This window comes from Lampetra planeri, chromosome 12, assembly GCF_965212315.1.
Source record: "Lampetra planeri chromosome 12, kcLamPlan1.2.h2, whole genome shotgun sequence".
Taxonomy (NCBI): domain Eukaryota; kingdom Metazoa; phylum Chordata; class Hyperoartia; order Petromyzontiformes; family Petromyzontidae; genus Lampetra; species Lampetra planeri.
The window spans coordinates 13,246,185-13,263,086 of record NC_136118.1 but is presented as its reverse complement, the minus strand read 5'-3'; the positions used below and the strand labels follow the sequence as shown (position 1 = coordinate 13,263,086).

Below are 16,902 nucleotides of genomic sequence, written 5' to 3'. Positions count from 1 at the left end.
CCGCTTGCACCATTACCACCAGCAGTTACTAGTGCAGTGCCTCACTGTTGCACGTTTTTCTCTGGTTGCGTGAAACAGGGCGGTCTGTCGGAGGATGCTCCCTCAAGCGGAGGAGCTTCTAAGAAGGAGACGATAAAGTCTGTTCTGGAGAACCTGGGAGACCTGTGGGACCAGGAGCAGTACGACTCTGAGTACAACCTGGACTCGTTCATAAAGTCCCTTAAGTAGCAGCGGGGGATGGCTTGCGCGCACCAAGACGCGGTCTCTTTTGTCTTAAAAAATAAAATAAACGATGTTGAAAACGTAAGGGGAATTGAGGGCAAGTGGGAAAGAAAATAATTCGACCTACTCCAGCCGTGGTAGGAAATAGCAAAAACAGTCTCTGAAGAGTTTGTGTTATGGTTCTGTCTTGGTGTGGGGGTAGTATATTTTCGGAAGCGAAGCAGAAATAATACGGCCCATACCTTCATTGAAATTGTACAATGATGGCTTCTATATAATGCAATGAATGGAACAAATACTTTTACCAGTGGGGGAGGCTTCCAAGCCTGACAAAGGGGGTCCTGCCTTGACTGAGCGGGCATGGTGTTGATGGCTCCTTCGACCACTGCGACTCGGAGGCAGCTCGCACAACATGTGCGTGTTCCTGGGGCTGCAGCTGAAGACGACTTCCTTCCGCATCCAGATCCAAGAGGAGGAGGGGGTATGGATCCGTGTCAGATTTGCGGAGATCCACACATGCAGTGTTTTCTTCACCCGAGAAGAATGTACTCTGCCCACAGTAGTGGATGCTGCATGCCGCTAGATCAGAGAAGCTGCTAACTCGGCAGAGAACTTGCTCTGTGGAAGTGCAGTAGGATTTGTTTTGGTACACGAGGATTTGGCTTTGAGCTGGTTTGGAAAGCTGGGCACCCACGTGTGATTCGGACGGTAGGGCACGCCTGCTCCAATCCTGGTTGTGTTGGTGCCCTCTGTAACCCTGACTCCCTCCTACCCCTTAACCGTTTACTTCCCTGGCACATGGCAACCCAGTAAGGCACAGTGACAAGGTCTTGAACACGCAGCACTAAGTAAACATTGTGGCTGTTACAGCTGTTGGACGGGTTTAACCATGTACAGTTCTAGCTGTTTTGGCTCTGATCACATGTACATGGAACTCAAATAGTTGGGCGTATTAACTGATGTTGCTTCATTTAGTAGGACATGCTGTGACCATACATTTAAAAAAAAGTTACCCCTGTAAGGGGGATTTATTGATATGCATGACCTTTGCAGGGCCCACCTGTTCTGGGTCAATATCTTAAAATATATTTCCCCCAAAATTCTGCATCAGGTTTTCCACCTGTTAGCTGTGTTGCTTGAGTTAGGCAATGCATGATTGATCAATTACCCTTGAGCTGTCCTGCATTGTGTGGGCTTGTGAAGGCGAACACATTGTATCTTTACCATGTTTTATGAGGTGTGTAACCCTCCTGTGTCATTCCCAGTGGCCATTCGGTAAATGTGTAATTTGGTACTCATGTTTGCGTTGAGCAATGAGGCTGAACGACCACTTGAATTGGAGACTCGGAGGGCTGTGGTCTGTTTTTATGAAATGGTGAGTGCGTTAAGAGTTAAAATATAGCCTAACAGCATTTGTGGCAGTGCCATGCGTTTATTTGTTGACTTGTGTACAGCTGCTGGTGTTTATTCATAATCCGGAGCAACGTGTGCACGCGCGCACGCGCGCTGCGTGCACGATGCCTAAATACGCCTGGGGGTTTGCGACCGTGGGCCCTTTCCCATGGTGCTCCGTATGCTCGTGGGATTTTTTTTATATAATCCCTGGGTTGAGCAACAAATTTACGTTGCAGGGGAAACCTGTGATTGGCCACGATTGTGGCAAACTTCCTCCCTGCAAAGATATCAAGTGTGGGTGAATGCATTGTTACATCAACCTCATGCACGGCGAGCGGTCATGGTGATTGAGAGCACGGGGCTGTTCCCTGTAAGCCCCATTTGCCGTTTTAACTTTTCTACCTGTGCCCCATTTAATGAATTGTTGAGGACAGACACCTCCGCACTAAAACATTACAGGTTCGTCGTTTGTATTTAAACTGGTGTTATTTTCAGGATTTAGTATGGTCTTTAAAAGTACTGCTTTTGGCTTTACAAAGAAATAGTCAATATGAAATAAAAATGAACCAAACATTTTAAAGTGTGTGTGTGGTAATTTATTCACACTTTGTATGGTACAGAACTGGTTAATAGTGTACATTCACCTGAGATCGTGGTGATGTCATGTGGTAAAACTAATTTGCAACTTTAAGAAATTACATCCCAAAGATTAGTAGTTTTTGTATAATAAATACAACTGCAGTAGCTGTAGTTTGCATTACACATTTCATAGTTTTAAATATGAAGATGTACAAATTAACAAATTAGATTTTTATTTAAACATTTCAAAAAAATATTTCGTAACAACTTCAAATAAAATTTAATTTTTTTATTCTTATCTCCGTCCGACTCGCTTGGTATTGGCAGGGCCAGATGGTGGGAGTGGCCATGCCTTCAACTGAGGGCACTTGGCTGGGCCAAGCTGTACTCCACGTGTGCAGTGATGTAGAGGAGGCTGTGCACATGCCGTTGGTCACAGCACTCTGGTTTGAAGACCCAGGGCTTTGGTTTTAATGGGGGAATTTGGGAAACCCAGTGAAGACAAGACACATGGGTAGTGGCACAACTGATTTCCACTCACCAGACCATAGTTTAACATGCATCCATTGTTCACTTGCTCAGAATTCTTGGTTTTACCAGTTAAATGATTGCACATTGCTGATTTTTTTTCTACTGCATGTTAATTGACATTGTACCTGGTCTTCATATTTAGTCAAATACTTTCATGAGCAGCAATAGGTGAACGTTGTGGTTATTGGTGGTGTGTTCCTGAAGAGCATTGTTAAAGGCATGAAATGGCCAAATTGCTTTACTATTAGGAAACTCAAAATATTCGAATATTAAGTGGTGTGCTTATTTGAGTAAGATTGTTAATGTAGTGAATGGGCACGCAATTATTTAGCCTAGAACATCAACGCAGAGGTGAAACCAGGAAGAAGATGATTGCATTTCAAAACTTGTCCGGAAATGCACGTGAGACGATGCACATCCAACTGTGTTCTGATTTGTTGAAATGTGGTGCTTTGCTGGGGGGGTGGGTAAATAATGGTGACCGACTTAATTAGCACATGGAGTGCTGAAATGTTTGTGAAGCAAAAAGGCTCATTATTTAACTACAATCTACATCCTTGTTCATGTGCAGGATGGTTTGATATGTATAATTCTTATTCAATGACAGATTTAAGAGCCTGCACAGATTCCCAATCCTCTGCCTGGGGTGAGTTCTTGGGGTATCTCGGCAAGGGGGAGGGCATTACTGTCAATTTAAAAACTATTGCTATCTAAAAATGTAATTTCTACCTTTTAAAGTTATTAATAGGTATAACAGCTTGACACGGCTGATTGTATAGACACATTTTGCAAAACTAATGTTTTGTTCAGCCTTGTGCAAGACGGAAATTTTTTATGAATCAGTTATTTCACTTCTGATTAAGGACCATGAGAAGTGAAACTGAACAAGGGTTCGTCACTGGTTTTAATAACATGTTAAAGGTGCCGACTTTTCTACCTTGCAATATCTCAGCCCTCTCAAGCCCCATTATCATTTATATTGGTATTACTCTACATATAAATGGGCCTTTAATATATATTGAATATTAGGTTGGCATTTTGATTACCATCTCACTCTTTTTCAGCATTTTGACTGCTCATCCAGTTTGGAACATTTCACACTTCTGTGATAAATGTAAAGGCTACGGGCAAGTGTTAATGTGAAGGGTTAGGCACTAGGGCCGGTGAGCGTAGCAATCTTTGAACACCACAGCTGTATTTGCATGCAGATCATGTACAGATTAATGGTATGGACTGCTTGATACGTTGATCATGTGAAAAGTATGCTTTGTGCACATATAAGTCTATGCTTGATAAGGTATTTTTTTCAAAATAATTTGATGGACACTGCCCGCACACGCTAATGGTCTGTTAAGCTATTTGCAAAAAAAATACGCAGCATGACAACGTGCAAGAGAACCATTAAGCAGGCTGAGCCACATGATTATTACTGTGGCCACATGGGTTGCACGAAGACAGGCCATCTGCACACGAAAGGGAGATGTTGCGGACAGTGTTTTAGCCTCACCAGTACCACTTGCAAAGGTTTAATTGGTATTGCTTTTTAGAAACGCAACTCATCCGATGGTGTCATCACCGCCACGGACGAATAGAAAAGGTTTTGTGAAGTACTGCATTCATATTTAACTCAGACTTAAAACTTAACACACATGTAAGTTGCATTCATAGCCAAACAAAAGGAAAACATGTACTGGGAAATAAGTACAGGTTGCTACTTCAGTAATGACCTGAGTAATTCACTTAGCAGTGCGAACTGACCAGCTGACGTGTGATGGTGGTGGACATCCCTTTAATTCCTACCATGCTGCCACTGCTTTTGGTTACAGGCAGCAGACCTGTATTCCTCAAACGGGTCTGTATGTTGCAGATGCCCTGGCATCCACACACGCTTTGGACCCAAGTGCAGGTGCTAGTATTGCCAAACCAATGTCGTGCTGTGTAACTTCTGGCCAAATGTTTAGGTCAAACTGCAGTAACAGGGAAAAATGGAAAGGGTCTTATGTTCAGCTCATGTTTACGTCACAACTGGTAGAGGGCCTTTCTATTCCAAGGTGCATTTAGCCATTTACTATTTCATGCTAATTCATGCTGCCATCATAAGCAGACCATCAATACAATTCCTAGTTGCCCATTTTACCATTAAGCTGATGGGAAACAATTGTCTTATTTGACCGTGGAGGAAATGTTTCTAAATGGGTGGGGAAGTATTTTGTCTTTCTGGAACTGCTTGTGCTGATATCCAATATAACTGTTATTGACATCCTATGAAAAACCATGTTTGTGACCCTGGAACGTTGACTTTAAATGCTGATCCCACCCCAATTTCAAAGCATCACCATTTGGAGCAGTCGGCGGCTGCATGTCAGGGGTGCAGTCAAAACCCCTGCACCAAACCTTTCAGACGTGGGGCTGAAACGGCCACCAGACTTTCCAGGTGGGAGCACCATCTTGACGGAGCCCTGCATGGGTGCCACATGCAGTGGCAGCCTCTGCTGCGCTCCTCACAGCTTGGCCGTGATCTTGCCGTAGAGCGGCTTTACGAGTGGGAAGAGGGGGAGGCCTCGCTTGAAGTCGTTGGTGTCCTCGATCACTGTCGGCTGACGTACACAGAGTGCATCGCTTAGGACATTGACAGTCACTCGTGATTTGCCAGTTTGTGAGACGCCAACATTGGTTGTCTCGAGCGGGTCACCGCCGACCTCTACCATGGCAATGCTGATTTTTCACTGCTGGCTCAGCCATAAACACAGGTAAGTGCAAGCCAATTGCTCATTTGAACAGTGAGATCACAACTTCGGAGTTGATTTCAAAATGTGAAAGTCTGCAAGCATGCAACTAAGCGTGTGATGGCATATAGAAACAGGTTCAGTTGCTTGCCATGGGCACAAGTTATCTTGACATGCACACCATGTCATGCCATGGGAATTCAACATTGCAAATGTGGCTGACTGCAAATGGAAGATGAACACCATCTACCACTCATTAATATAGAAAGACTGGGTCTTACTTGAGCAGGAAGATAATTTGACTTGACATAAACTGCACCATAAAATGATACCAGTGTTGGGAGAACGAGTGTGGCAAATAAACATTGCAGAAGATACAAATGATAGAGTTATCCTGTTACCTGGGGCAAAGGTGGTGCGGGCGTGAGGCTCACATCATTCTGGCACGGGAACTCTCCGACGACAGGACCTGGAGCATCCAGAGCACGGGACACGACACCCTCAGCCACCACCCCCCACACTTGCTACACACAACTGCAAAATCACGAACCATCCACAAAACCGGGTGAGTGAATGATTGGGTGCTAAAAGAGGCTGCTTACAGGATTCCATCTCGCGTGACAGCACGTGGACGGAGATCTTGTGGCGTCGAGCAGCGTCAACTGACAGGAGCTCCTGTAGCACGAACAAGCACACACGTATACACAGACAAAGGTCCCCGTATAGCCTTTAATAAACTGTTGGGGCAAGTGCTATGAACGAGCACCTATGAAAGCCGCCACAGCACACTGAGTGGGTGGTCAATTCCACGGCCAGCCGCCTTTCTCTTCCCAAAACAGATTCAGATATTCGTCACCCATGTTGGCTGGGAGCGGGAATCGAACTCGGATCGTCAAGATCGTTACACGGTGCGCTAACCAAGAAACACTACCACTCCCCACACACAGATATACACACACAAAAGGACAGGCATGTAAAGCAAATGCATCAGCATGTGCACTCTCACACAATCAAATGGAATTTCCCTTTAAGCTTAATTGTAGGGGCAAGTGTTGTTAATAAGTATCTATTAGTGAGCATCTATTTAGAATGTAATGACACATGAGGGGGTGGTTGTAGCCAATACGCCTGGCCGCCTTGTGTCTCACTGGGGGAGACAGAAATCTTACTCGGGGTTATAGATCGTAGCAGAGTACAGGATCCACAGAGCTGTTCCCACATGCGTGCAAGAACACACGTACGTACACAGACACAACATAATAGACCCAAAGATGAGCAGTTCTGTTGAAGTAAGACTGGTGGCAGCACTGCTGATACATTATCAACAATGCTGATACATTATCAACAGTTTTCGTGAATGTGTACAAATTGGCTCTGCGCAAGCAATTAAGACAAAACATCAGACCTTGTGCTAAGCAATACATAATTTTCATTTGGTTTTACATTAGCAGTTTAGTAAAAAAAGTAACTGCATTAAATCGGTTTATTTTCCTATCATGTAAAAAAGGCTCCGGTACACTTTTGGTTGACCGAAAGCGGCAAAGTTTGTGAAGATTCAGCTATTAACAATGGGGAGCATTCCACATTGTTTCCTTCTCATATTTTACTGACTTTGTAACATTTATTTGGGACCACTGGGTTGGCTATTATTGATCTTGTGAATCGGTGCTCGTGTCAAGGACTCCTCTGATGCTCAGAATGGACAGACGCACCTGGTAGAACTTCAAGACGTCATCCTTGGTCAGTGTCTTCAAATGAGCTACTTCAATGTTGTCTGAAAAGAAATTAATCCACAGCATACATTATTTGTGCATATCAAACAAGGTACAGCAATCAGAGTATTGAAAGGCTGTATTCATGAATTCCAAGTTGAATCTATTGGAGGAAGGATACAATTATACTTTCATCTCTTGTATTTAAAGCTATTAACGCATAAAAAAAGTAAGTTCATAAGAATGAAGTGTCGGAAGCTTTTTTCTGCAATTCGATCAGGGGACATTAAATGCAAGCACAGTGGCTGACAATAACTCGTGGGCTCACAAACAAATCAGATGTCAAGCCCAACAACAAAGTGCTTGTCAAGTGATGGACATGTTCAGGGAGAATACCGTTTCGTGGGATAAAAACACCCCCAAGTTAATTCAATGCTCAAATCACTGCAATAAGGCAGCACGGACGATAATTCGAATTCACAGCAGCTGTGAAATAATAACGCATGGCATTTACTTTGCAATATACTCAGAATAATCACGATTCTGCACGGGTGTTAGAAAGTCCAGCGTAAGATCTGTCTCGTATACTATGGGCATCGATGCAAAGATCAACATCAATGATGCACACATCAGAATTACGCATGCAAAAACGATGTTCAATTCGTACAAGTAGTATATACCTTGTAACGAATCTTGCAGTCTCATTGAGACTATGCAATGCAAATGGACCAAAAAATTATTGTATCTTGAATCCCAATCGTGATTCTAAATTCTAACAATTGCTTGAATTGTGCGGGGGAGGAGGAATGATTAAATGCCGAGTGTGTTGGCATCACCTTACACGCTAATTTTCTAGGGGTGTCACCATACTCTGCGATTGTTCACCCCATGCTCGAATTGTCTACGGGAGCTAAGCTCTAATTTTTTTCTAATTTCCATATGTGTTGCTCATAATTATTATCGCCTTTTGGTATCTGTACTTTTATTGAAGAAATATTTAAAAATTCACAATAATACGCTGGAAGCAGCAGGAATGCACAACTGCTAGGCGATTCGCTTTAAGGCTCACAAATCTCATTTGGCTCTTTCCACGGCAATCTATTCTCCAGATCTATGGGCCGTCAAATCAATCGCAGCCGCCAATCTGAGGAAGAGTAATTCCTTTACCTTGACAAGTGTCGCGTGTCATAACGCAAAGACAACAGCGTGCCGAGTGCACACACCTCTCTGTAGGGACATCGATCGCTGCTCAAATTCGCATCGTCTGATCAGAAACAAACGAAACCAAAACACCACAGCGTACAAACAAAGGAACACACGAACGACACTACACAGGGAGAACCCCCCCCAGCCTATTCCCGAGACCCAGCGTGAACGGACCTCGGTCGAAGTTGTACTGCTGCGAGATGATCTCTCCCCAGTGCTTGCCGCACTCGGTGCTCAGCTTCTTGGGCTTGTCAAGGCGGCGCACGGCGAGGGCGCTCGCGTGCTTGGCGAACGCGTCGGGCGTCATGTCAGCCACGTGCCGCCCCATGGCGTGCAGGAACGCCTCCACGCGACTCTCCAGGTAGTGCGGCTGCTTCTCCGACTGGATGATGAAGCGTAGGCCCTGCACGCCGCTCGACCGCCGCGGCCCGCTGAACACGATGTAGCCTGGCACCGCCGGCGCACACGGACACACGAAACCCACGCCGCGTTATTGCCGTTGGCCGCAAAGTAACAACGCATCACGGTAGGTAAGCGTGGTCGTTCAGTTGACAGACGCCACGTGCACGCGTGCTCATTGAGCTCGGGCACACGCTCATTAGTACGCACGTGCAAGACCCCAGCTCCCTCATCTATAGCCAATCAGCTAATGCTTGGCCAGTGCAAATGGTAACTAGTCACCTAAGCCAAGAGCTTTACACTAGAGTCTGGATTCGACAGAGGCCACAGGCATCCTGAGTTTTGGTCTGCAAAACAGTTTTTATAAAGTACCAAAGAGGTGTGTGGCTTAAGGAAGGAATGAATTAGTGTTGTGGTTCATGAGAGTTGTGAATGGCATGGTTGTAAATTTCATAGAGAAACATATTTGGGTGTATATTCGCATGTGCTAATGAATGTGTGTGTACTCCAGCGTGCATGTGTGCAAGTTCACGTGTGTGTGTTTTACGTATGTCAACTCGTAACACCTGAGTCTGTTCTGTGACTTCCTGCCAGCGAGCCTTTGACACTGCACGTGGCCTGAAAGTGCACCTCGCCTGGCACGAGCGCCGTGGTGATGTCACCGCCACTCTGTGGTGAATGGCGATTGTTGTTGTTGGTGCATGTCTAGCCGTGTGTTAGCGTGTGTTTGTGTGCGTGTGTGTACGTGTGTGTGCGTGTGCGTGTGCGCGTTAGCGTGTGTTTGTGTGCGCGTGTTAGTGCGTGTGTTTGTACGTGTTAGTGCGTGTGTGTACGTGCACCCACCCAGTTGCTCCTTGGTGCGCAGGGTGTTGAAGCAGGGCTCCGACACGATCTGGCAGAAGAGCTCCAGCAGCATGTTGTCGTGCGTTGTCTGCAGGTCCGTCTGGTAGTAGATCTCGATCCCGCAGTTGTTGTGCACCTCGTTACGCCTCTGGTACACGAACCAACGGCCTGAAGTGTGCGCACGCGCACAAAAAAACGGGATCTGCGTGTAACCTTTTGTAGATCGTCGAGCCGTGAAGCTGTTCGTGGGCAACTATTACGATCGGCACGGTGCACGGTGGGGTGGTGTGGCGGGAAATACGCGCGGCTGTCATCGTGTCCGCAGTGCTGATGTTAACACACCGCGCCAGATAGCCATTTAAGGCCAGGTTGACCTCGGTACATCTCAGGACAGGTTTAGATATCACTCGCAACTGATGTTCGCCGGGGCCGGGAATACAATTCAGGTTGCTGGGTTCGAAGTACAGTTTGTTAATCGCTGCACTGACACTCAAAAGCACACGTAAATAAAAGGACAAAAATCTCCCTCGATATCTCCTCCTTTGGCCTGACAGAATGTTAAACTCTTTGTAAGATAAGCGATAGTGAGAGGAACATAAACGACAGTGGGACAAAGTGAGGGCGAGGGAGACACAAAATAGTCAAGAAGAATCATCAACACACAACACTACAGATTCAAACCCTCAGAAGACTCTTAAAGATCCAATAATAAGAATGCAATGTGACATTTCATTAGACTCGTTCGTTCGATTCGACTGCCAAGCAGACATCCTCTTCGCCAAAGCTCCGTACCGTCCGGCAGCTGCACCTCACGGTGGCGTGTGAGCTGGCTGGGTAGCAGTGGCTTGCTGTGAGCCAGCCGTACCAGCGTGTCCTCCACCATGGCCATCGTCTCCAGGGCACCCTGCGCACAGTGGGCGAGCGCCATCACCATCACAACCATCACAACGTCCGCACTAGCAGCAGTGCTCGGTGCAGCAGCACTGCGACCTCTCGCTGTCCCACGTCATACGCTGCTGGTTTGCTGTTGACAAGCAACGCTAATGTTAACCCTTTCCCGTTATGATGACGGACACGTACAGTTTTTTATTCCGATTTATGTATATTTATGTCATCGGAACGGAATTGATTCTGAAGCAAATCAAATCGACCCTGAGCAGAATCGGAAGTGAAAGGCCATGCGGGAGGGGCGTGTGCCTGGCCGCCAATGACTGCACAAAGAAACCCCATCACATTCAATTTGGTTTTGTACTTAATCTGGTCAAATTCCAGCTCTGAAAAAATTCTGATTGACTGTCATGTGACAGGCTTGGGTGGAAAAATGCTGCCTCAATGTCTGGACCAGATGTCACTTTAAGGCATCCAGAGATTACTCTGTGGTATTTCCTTCCAGGACCATTCTCTGCCACGAGCGTTTGCACTGCTCCTGCGTGACACCTCAATGGATACTCATGACTTGAAGCTGAAAGCTCAAGTGGGGTAAATCTGGGGCGGCAAAACATGTTAAGGACTGCAAATGTCTCGCGGTTGAAGCGAGCTGTGGCAGCTTTAGGGGTGGGGTCTGTACAGCACCTCCTTGTCCACGTTCCCATGGAAGAGGCACTCCATGTGCAACCTGGACAGCAGCTGCGGCACAAATGCCTGTAGGCAGGACACGGTGACGTCTGAAACGAGAGCGGCCAGTCGCGCATAACACCATTGGCTCCTGTGCATCGGGCGGTCCTACACACACATGCTGACGCACGGTGGCTGTAAATGTGCAGTTCTTTTGTAAATCCACTGTTGGATTAGGGCCTTCCCACGCCGTGCAGGTCATTCTCCTTGCTCTAGTAAGTACAGAGCAGTGCTCATCTCCATTGAAAGCCCCGAGCCAGTGATGGAAATGTCACGTTCGTATGGTTGGACTCGTCACTCACTTCCTGCAAAGTCACTCAACCTTGCGGATTCTTTGTAAGTGGTTGACAGCCGCAGATAATTTATTCAGTCGCTTCAGAGTGCAACCACTACGGTGTGTGACTGAACTGAAGCTGACCAAGACAGTGCACACATTCCAAGTTGATTTGCTTACTGTATCAGAATAAAACATTTCGATAACTGCCATGAAGAGCTTGCCATGCGTCTATTAGACAATGGCAGCATATGTGTGTGTGTCTCAGGCAAGTCCCATTGACTCGCTTAAACTATGAATATTACACCTCAATATTGCAAGCATATACCACTTACAGTTTTTATAAATATCAACTGGTTCTGTGCGTAGCTATGTGCGTTGCATGGAGGTGATGTGGTGTAGTATGTTGGGGCACGGATGGGCTTGGGGTGGCTTGGAATGTCGTGCTATGGTGTGGTGTGGCATAGTGTGGTGTGGGTGTCGCATGGTGTGATGTGATGTCGCATGGCATGTTGTGGTGTTGCCGTGTGTCTCGAGGTGCGGTGTCACGTGGCATGGTGTGGTGTTGCGTGGCGTGGTGCGGTGATGCGTGGTGTGGTGATGCGTGGCGTGGCACTGAGTGGTGGCCCCACCTTCGAGTGCATCGCGAAGCTCCTCCTTAGTCCAGGCCAGTTCTGTCATGAGAAGACGCAGGTAGTACATGGCGTGCTGGTGTGGCTGCTCGGCACGGAAGTTGCTCAGAGACCGCAGGTACTATAGAGCAAACATGAAAAATATGATGAAGATAATGATAGCAACTTTACCATGAATCAGCATTTCAGGGTCGCTGGATAACTACCAAGCGAAAAAGATCCCCCATTTAGCCCTACACACGAACAGGGCAAGTGCTGTTGGCATGTACCTATTAGGGTCGACATGACACACAGAGAGGTAGTGTGGTCAGATAAGGGAGTGATGTCTCCCAAGCGCTAAAGTACAGTACACAAGACTGTGCTGGTTATTAATTTAATGCTGAATCACCTCGGAGGTGCCCAAGACACTTTCAGCTTCCACTCACTATCAACGTTGTGCACACCCAGAAACAACACTGAGGCTGCTAGGATGGTAACACAAGGCACTAAACAATGTACCACCCCTCCCCACCATAATTACATGATTCACACATGCCAGGCGCACACTTGAGCAAGCCCGAGATAATAATGGCTCATTAAACACATCCTCTCTTCTCCTTGCTCATTATGTGTTCAAAACTGGAAGAATCGTCAAGTTTGTTTCCCCAGAACACAATCTGAATTTCCATTCCAGCCATATATATAAAGCATTGATGTTGTAAAAACGTTATAAAGTCAGGCACAAAAGATGTAGAGAGCTGCACATCACCCAGGATCTCATCAGCCTCTGAGACTTTGAGACTGAATGAGAGTTCAATCCCAACTCCCTCGTTAATTGCAGGAATACTTGGCCCCAATTAGTGACATCTGTTGAAAGTATTAAGGCTGTTAATCCCAGCTGCAATATAAGAAGTTATCGTGACCTCGATCCTGGTTATCGCCCTTTTTATCGTAATTCTCGTTGTCTTTGAAAAAGACATTCGATGAATAAAACATAAATATACCTTGGCTATGTCACTGGCAGACGTCGCCAGGTTATGAAAAGATAGGAAATATTTTTCAGTGAAAGACATCCAGTCGCCTATACCTCAAATCATCACTATTTACACACCAAGGCATCATGCTCTTTACATAATTTCGCATAAACGATTTATTTTGGAGAGCATTGTTGTTCTTAGCTGGGACGCTGCACACAGTTATGAACTGCAGTGTCGCTCCACGTACACTTACCGCTTCCTTGATGATTTCAAATCGCATCTCATCAATTTCAAATGTTGCCATCTTCTCGATAATCTTCCTGAGCAGCAGAGGCTGCTTGTCTTGGTAACCTTTGATTGACAACTGCCACGCACGCAGCCACGCGCACAAAACAAGGAACATACGTCACTTGCGAGCGCTTATCACGACAGACACCGCACATGAAGCGGCCGTGTGGTTAGCACCATACACAGCCTCCTTTGTCCGTGCAGTGCTTGTATTGAACATTTTGCCAGTACACCAGGTAATCAATTTGGGATCACCCAACCTCAGGGGGATCCAGGGCTGGTTTGGCTACTAAACGTGAAACGATACATCCAATCGGCAAATCAAATAAATTCTTAGTCACGATACATGTATTTAATCTTTGTTGCGCAAGAACGGATTATTTATTATTTCTGTACGCCATATGAAATTAGTTCACGTGACCTCTGCAGCAACTGGAATATCACGATCTAGCGCAATTGTTAACCAAAATAATCAATTCTCGAATTAAACTGAGATCATGAATTATGACAATTCATTGAATCTCGAGGGGGTCGATTTGTTATAGCTGGCGATAGAATGCCAACTGCCAGCGTTAATTAATACAACCTGCACAGTTCCCCTCTTCTGCCTTAGCCAGATACTCCCCTCTCACCCCCGCCCCTCCACAGCTGAGCACACCGATTGCAAACCCCCACACTCGGCTTTATCCGAGATCCAAAAACTCGCCAACTTTCCCCAGTCAGTACACGAATCACATTCCCCCCTGACCCCCCCCCCCCCCTTCATACCAGATGTATCAACCCCTCGTCCCCCAGTCTCCTATTAATTTTCAATAAAGCAATCACAACCCCCTTGCATTGGCCAGGTGCTGTGCCCTTTACCCCCTACTCCAACACAGCTCAGCGTGCGGTCACTGGACACCTCCCCTCCCACCTTGGCCCAATGCTCCCTGCTTCCCAACACTCCTCCCCGGGACCCCTCACGTGGATGCCGTAGACGGTATTCTGCAGGGTGTAGCTGAGGCCCGCGAGATCGGCCGCATAGGCGTACTCGTTGAGAGAGTCTTTGAGCAGCTCCACGTACAGGTAGGCCATGTCGCAGTGCAGCGGGTCCACGTACGCAAAGGGGCTACGTGGGGTGGGGTGGGGGACAGGGCGAGTGAGGGAGACTCGGCCGTGAGATCCTAGGGTTACTTTATATATATATACACATTTTATGTACTAGCAAAGAGCAATTAAACAGCACCACCTTGGTCACTGACACGCTTGTATGAAAAATATATATGCAGGATATATGCAGGCCTAATCTTAGAAAAAATGGTTTATAAATCAATTTTTTTATGCAGCTATGGAGTGTTCATGACTACAGTGGTATGGTTTTGTAGCGGTGTTTAAAAGCTACTGAAAATGCAGTCCCTTCATTAATGCCTCAGACCAGTTAACTTTACCTGTTACGAATCAAAAACGTGGACACTGACAAACGCAACGGAACAGAAGCAGAAAAGTACTCAAATAATCACGGAGAGCGGCATGCTGAGAATTACACCGGGAGACAAGAAAAAAAGGAATTCATGGACCCTAGAACAAATGCAAATGAGTGACATCATACTGCCTGTGAGGAGAACCCAGTGGACTCAGGCAGGACATACTGCAGGGAGGGTTGATGGCCAATGGACAAGCAAAGTATCCTGCCCAAGTCCACAAGTGCAGAATGGTAGCCAGAGGTGGGAATCGCACCTCGCAGCACGATCACCGTGAAGATGGAGTGATGAGAATAACTCGTGGGACCATTGGAAGTGGGAGACGTTCATCCAGCAGTGGATTTACGATGGATGATGATTATGACCAGAAGCTGATGCCCGTGCACAGACTGACTCACATGAACCCACGTGGTACAACAAAGGTGTGAATGTTAAATGACGAAGCTACCATGTTGTTTGGAAATGTCAAGACAGGCGGCATCATGTTCAATAGGCAAACTTAAATGAAACAAAATACCTAAAGAACTCAAAGTTGAGGCAGGCCTTGGGCAAGTGAAAGGTATCGTCCTGTTTGAACCACAGCTTGCTCATGGCAGAATCCTGGAGACACACACAACCCAAACATGCTAGCTTAGGTTTTAATTTTTGCAACGAAGCCTAAACTCTCAAACCCACACACATTTAATGTTGTGTGAGAGTCAAACATATACATATCTCTTCATATACTCACGCATGCATAAGGATAACAAAATTTAACCTTTGATTGACCAATTCCGCTTGCATTTCTAAGCACACATTTTATGCTAACACACACATGAGCAGTTTTCTGAGAGACACAGCCACAAAACACAAATGCACGTGCATTAACAAACTAGCATAGGTGTGATGTTTGTGTCCATACGCAAGTGCACGTGAGAACACACACAAAGACACACAGAAGTGTTTTCATATTTTTCCAAAAAAACAAGCGCACAAATGCAACCAATGAAGATGCTATTCATTTCTATTCCAACCACTGACATTCACCCAAAACCATCAACACACATACCACACATTCTGGACTCTTAAAAAAAAACCTGTAAAAGCTTAAGAGTTAAAGAAATGGTGCATTAGACTCGCTTGTGTTCGTTCTCTTTCATACGATCCATCCGTGCATGAAAGTATAATTGTGGATTCATTATCACCAACTGGTCTCTGAATTTTTTTTCTAAAATGTGTCTGTTTTGGCCCTGCCATAGAAATGGCAAATGTCACCACTATCTCAGGGCCATAAAACAGAGATGAACATCACTCTATGCTAATTTTAATTGGGCAACAATTTACCTTCAACTTTGAATGCACCTTTTTTTTGTTTAGGCTGCACCAGCCCACTGATACAACCGCTGAAATACTGAATGTACAATGAGCCACTGAATGTGAATGAAACTGTCAGTTCAATTAATTTTTTTTAAACCCTCTGTTCATGCTTGATAAAACTAACCAGGGATATTGTGTGCGAAGTGCACAAAGATTCTATTTCTAGCATTAGCCAGGTGGGGGAACTTGACAAAGGCCAAAAGATTAAATTTAAATCAGGTCACTGGATTTAACAGCACTGCTCTTTGATCACGGTCTGCCACGTAACCATTACTGTCCTCAGTCGGGCTTTGGGATCTGCTTATACGTGCAGCCCATGGCAGGCACCTTAATGAGCTGCGGGTAGGGATGGGTGATCTCTTCCTTCAGAGGCAGGATGTCGAAGATGGTCGGGATGAATTCGTTCTTCATGGGAAGAGTGAAGTGCTCATTGAGACCAGCATTCTGCCACTTCTGTATGTGCCACACACAGATACATTTCAACAAGAAAACATATACATGTGGAGCTTTTATGTTTAAGTAGACATTTATCAGCAAACAGTGTAATTTATTTAATCCCAAAGCAAATGAATTAATGAGCACATTTGGTATGTGCTTCATTCTTACAGCGTAATGCGTTCACGAAGGCGTTATGTCTCACAATTATTATCTGCAGTAGTTTCACAGACAATTATAATCTGCAGTAGTTTCAAAGTAGGGGCGATGTTGC

At 45.7% G+C, this 16,902-nt stretch overlaps 2 protein-coding genes across 2 annotated transcripts in view; one reads left to right on the top strand and one right to left on the bottom strand.

The window, feature by feature from the left end:
* Positions 1-2,197, top strand: part of BTAF1 (B-TFIID TATA-box binding protein associated factor 1) — a 54,300-nt gene extending 52,103 nt beyond the window's left edge. The window contains exon 39 of the mRNA XM_078599580.1: positions 79-2,197. Coding sequence (XP_078455706.1) covers positions 79-228 — 150 coding nt within the window. The 3' untranslated portion in view covers positions 229-2,197. The remainder of the gene's footprint in view (positions 1-78) is intronic.
* The window catches only part of IDE (insulin degrading enzyme), a 30,888-nt gene continuing 16,176 nt past the window's right edge, over positions 2,191-16,902 (bottom strand). Inside the window, exons 13-25 of the mRNA XM_078599581.1 lie at positions 16,521-16,646; positions 15,355-15,437; positions 14,341-14,485; positions 13,343-13,453; positions 12,134-12,254; positions 11,186-11,277; positions 10,406-10,517; positions 9,614-9,781; positions 8,546-8,818; positions 7,166-7,227; positions 6,056-6,128; positions 5,855-5,922; positions 2,191-5,324 (exon numbers count right to left, since the gene is read on the bottom strand). Of these exons, the coding sequence (XP_078455707.1) occupies positions 5,229-5,324; positions 5,855-5,922; positions 6,056-6,128; positions 7,166-7,227; positions 8,546-8,818; positions 9,614-9,781; positions 10,406-10,517; positions 11,186-11,277; positions 12,134-12,254; positions 13,343-13,453; positions 14,341-14,485; positions 15,355-15,437; positions 16,521-16,646 (1,530 nt within the window). The 3' untranslated portion in view covers positions 2,191-5,228. The remainder of the gene's footprint in view (positions 5,325-5,854; positions 5,923-6,055; positions 6,129-7,165; positions 7,228-8,545; positions 8,819-9,613; positions 9,782-10,405; positions 10,518-11,185; positions 11,278-12,133; positions 12,255-13,342; positions 13,454-14,340; positions 14,486-15,354; positions 15,438-16,520; positions 16,647-16,902) is intronic.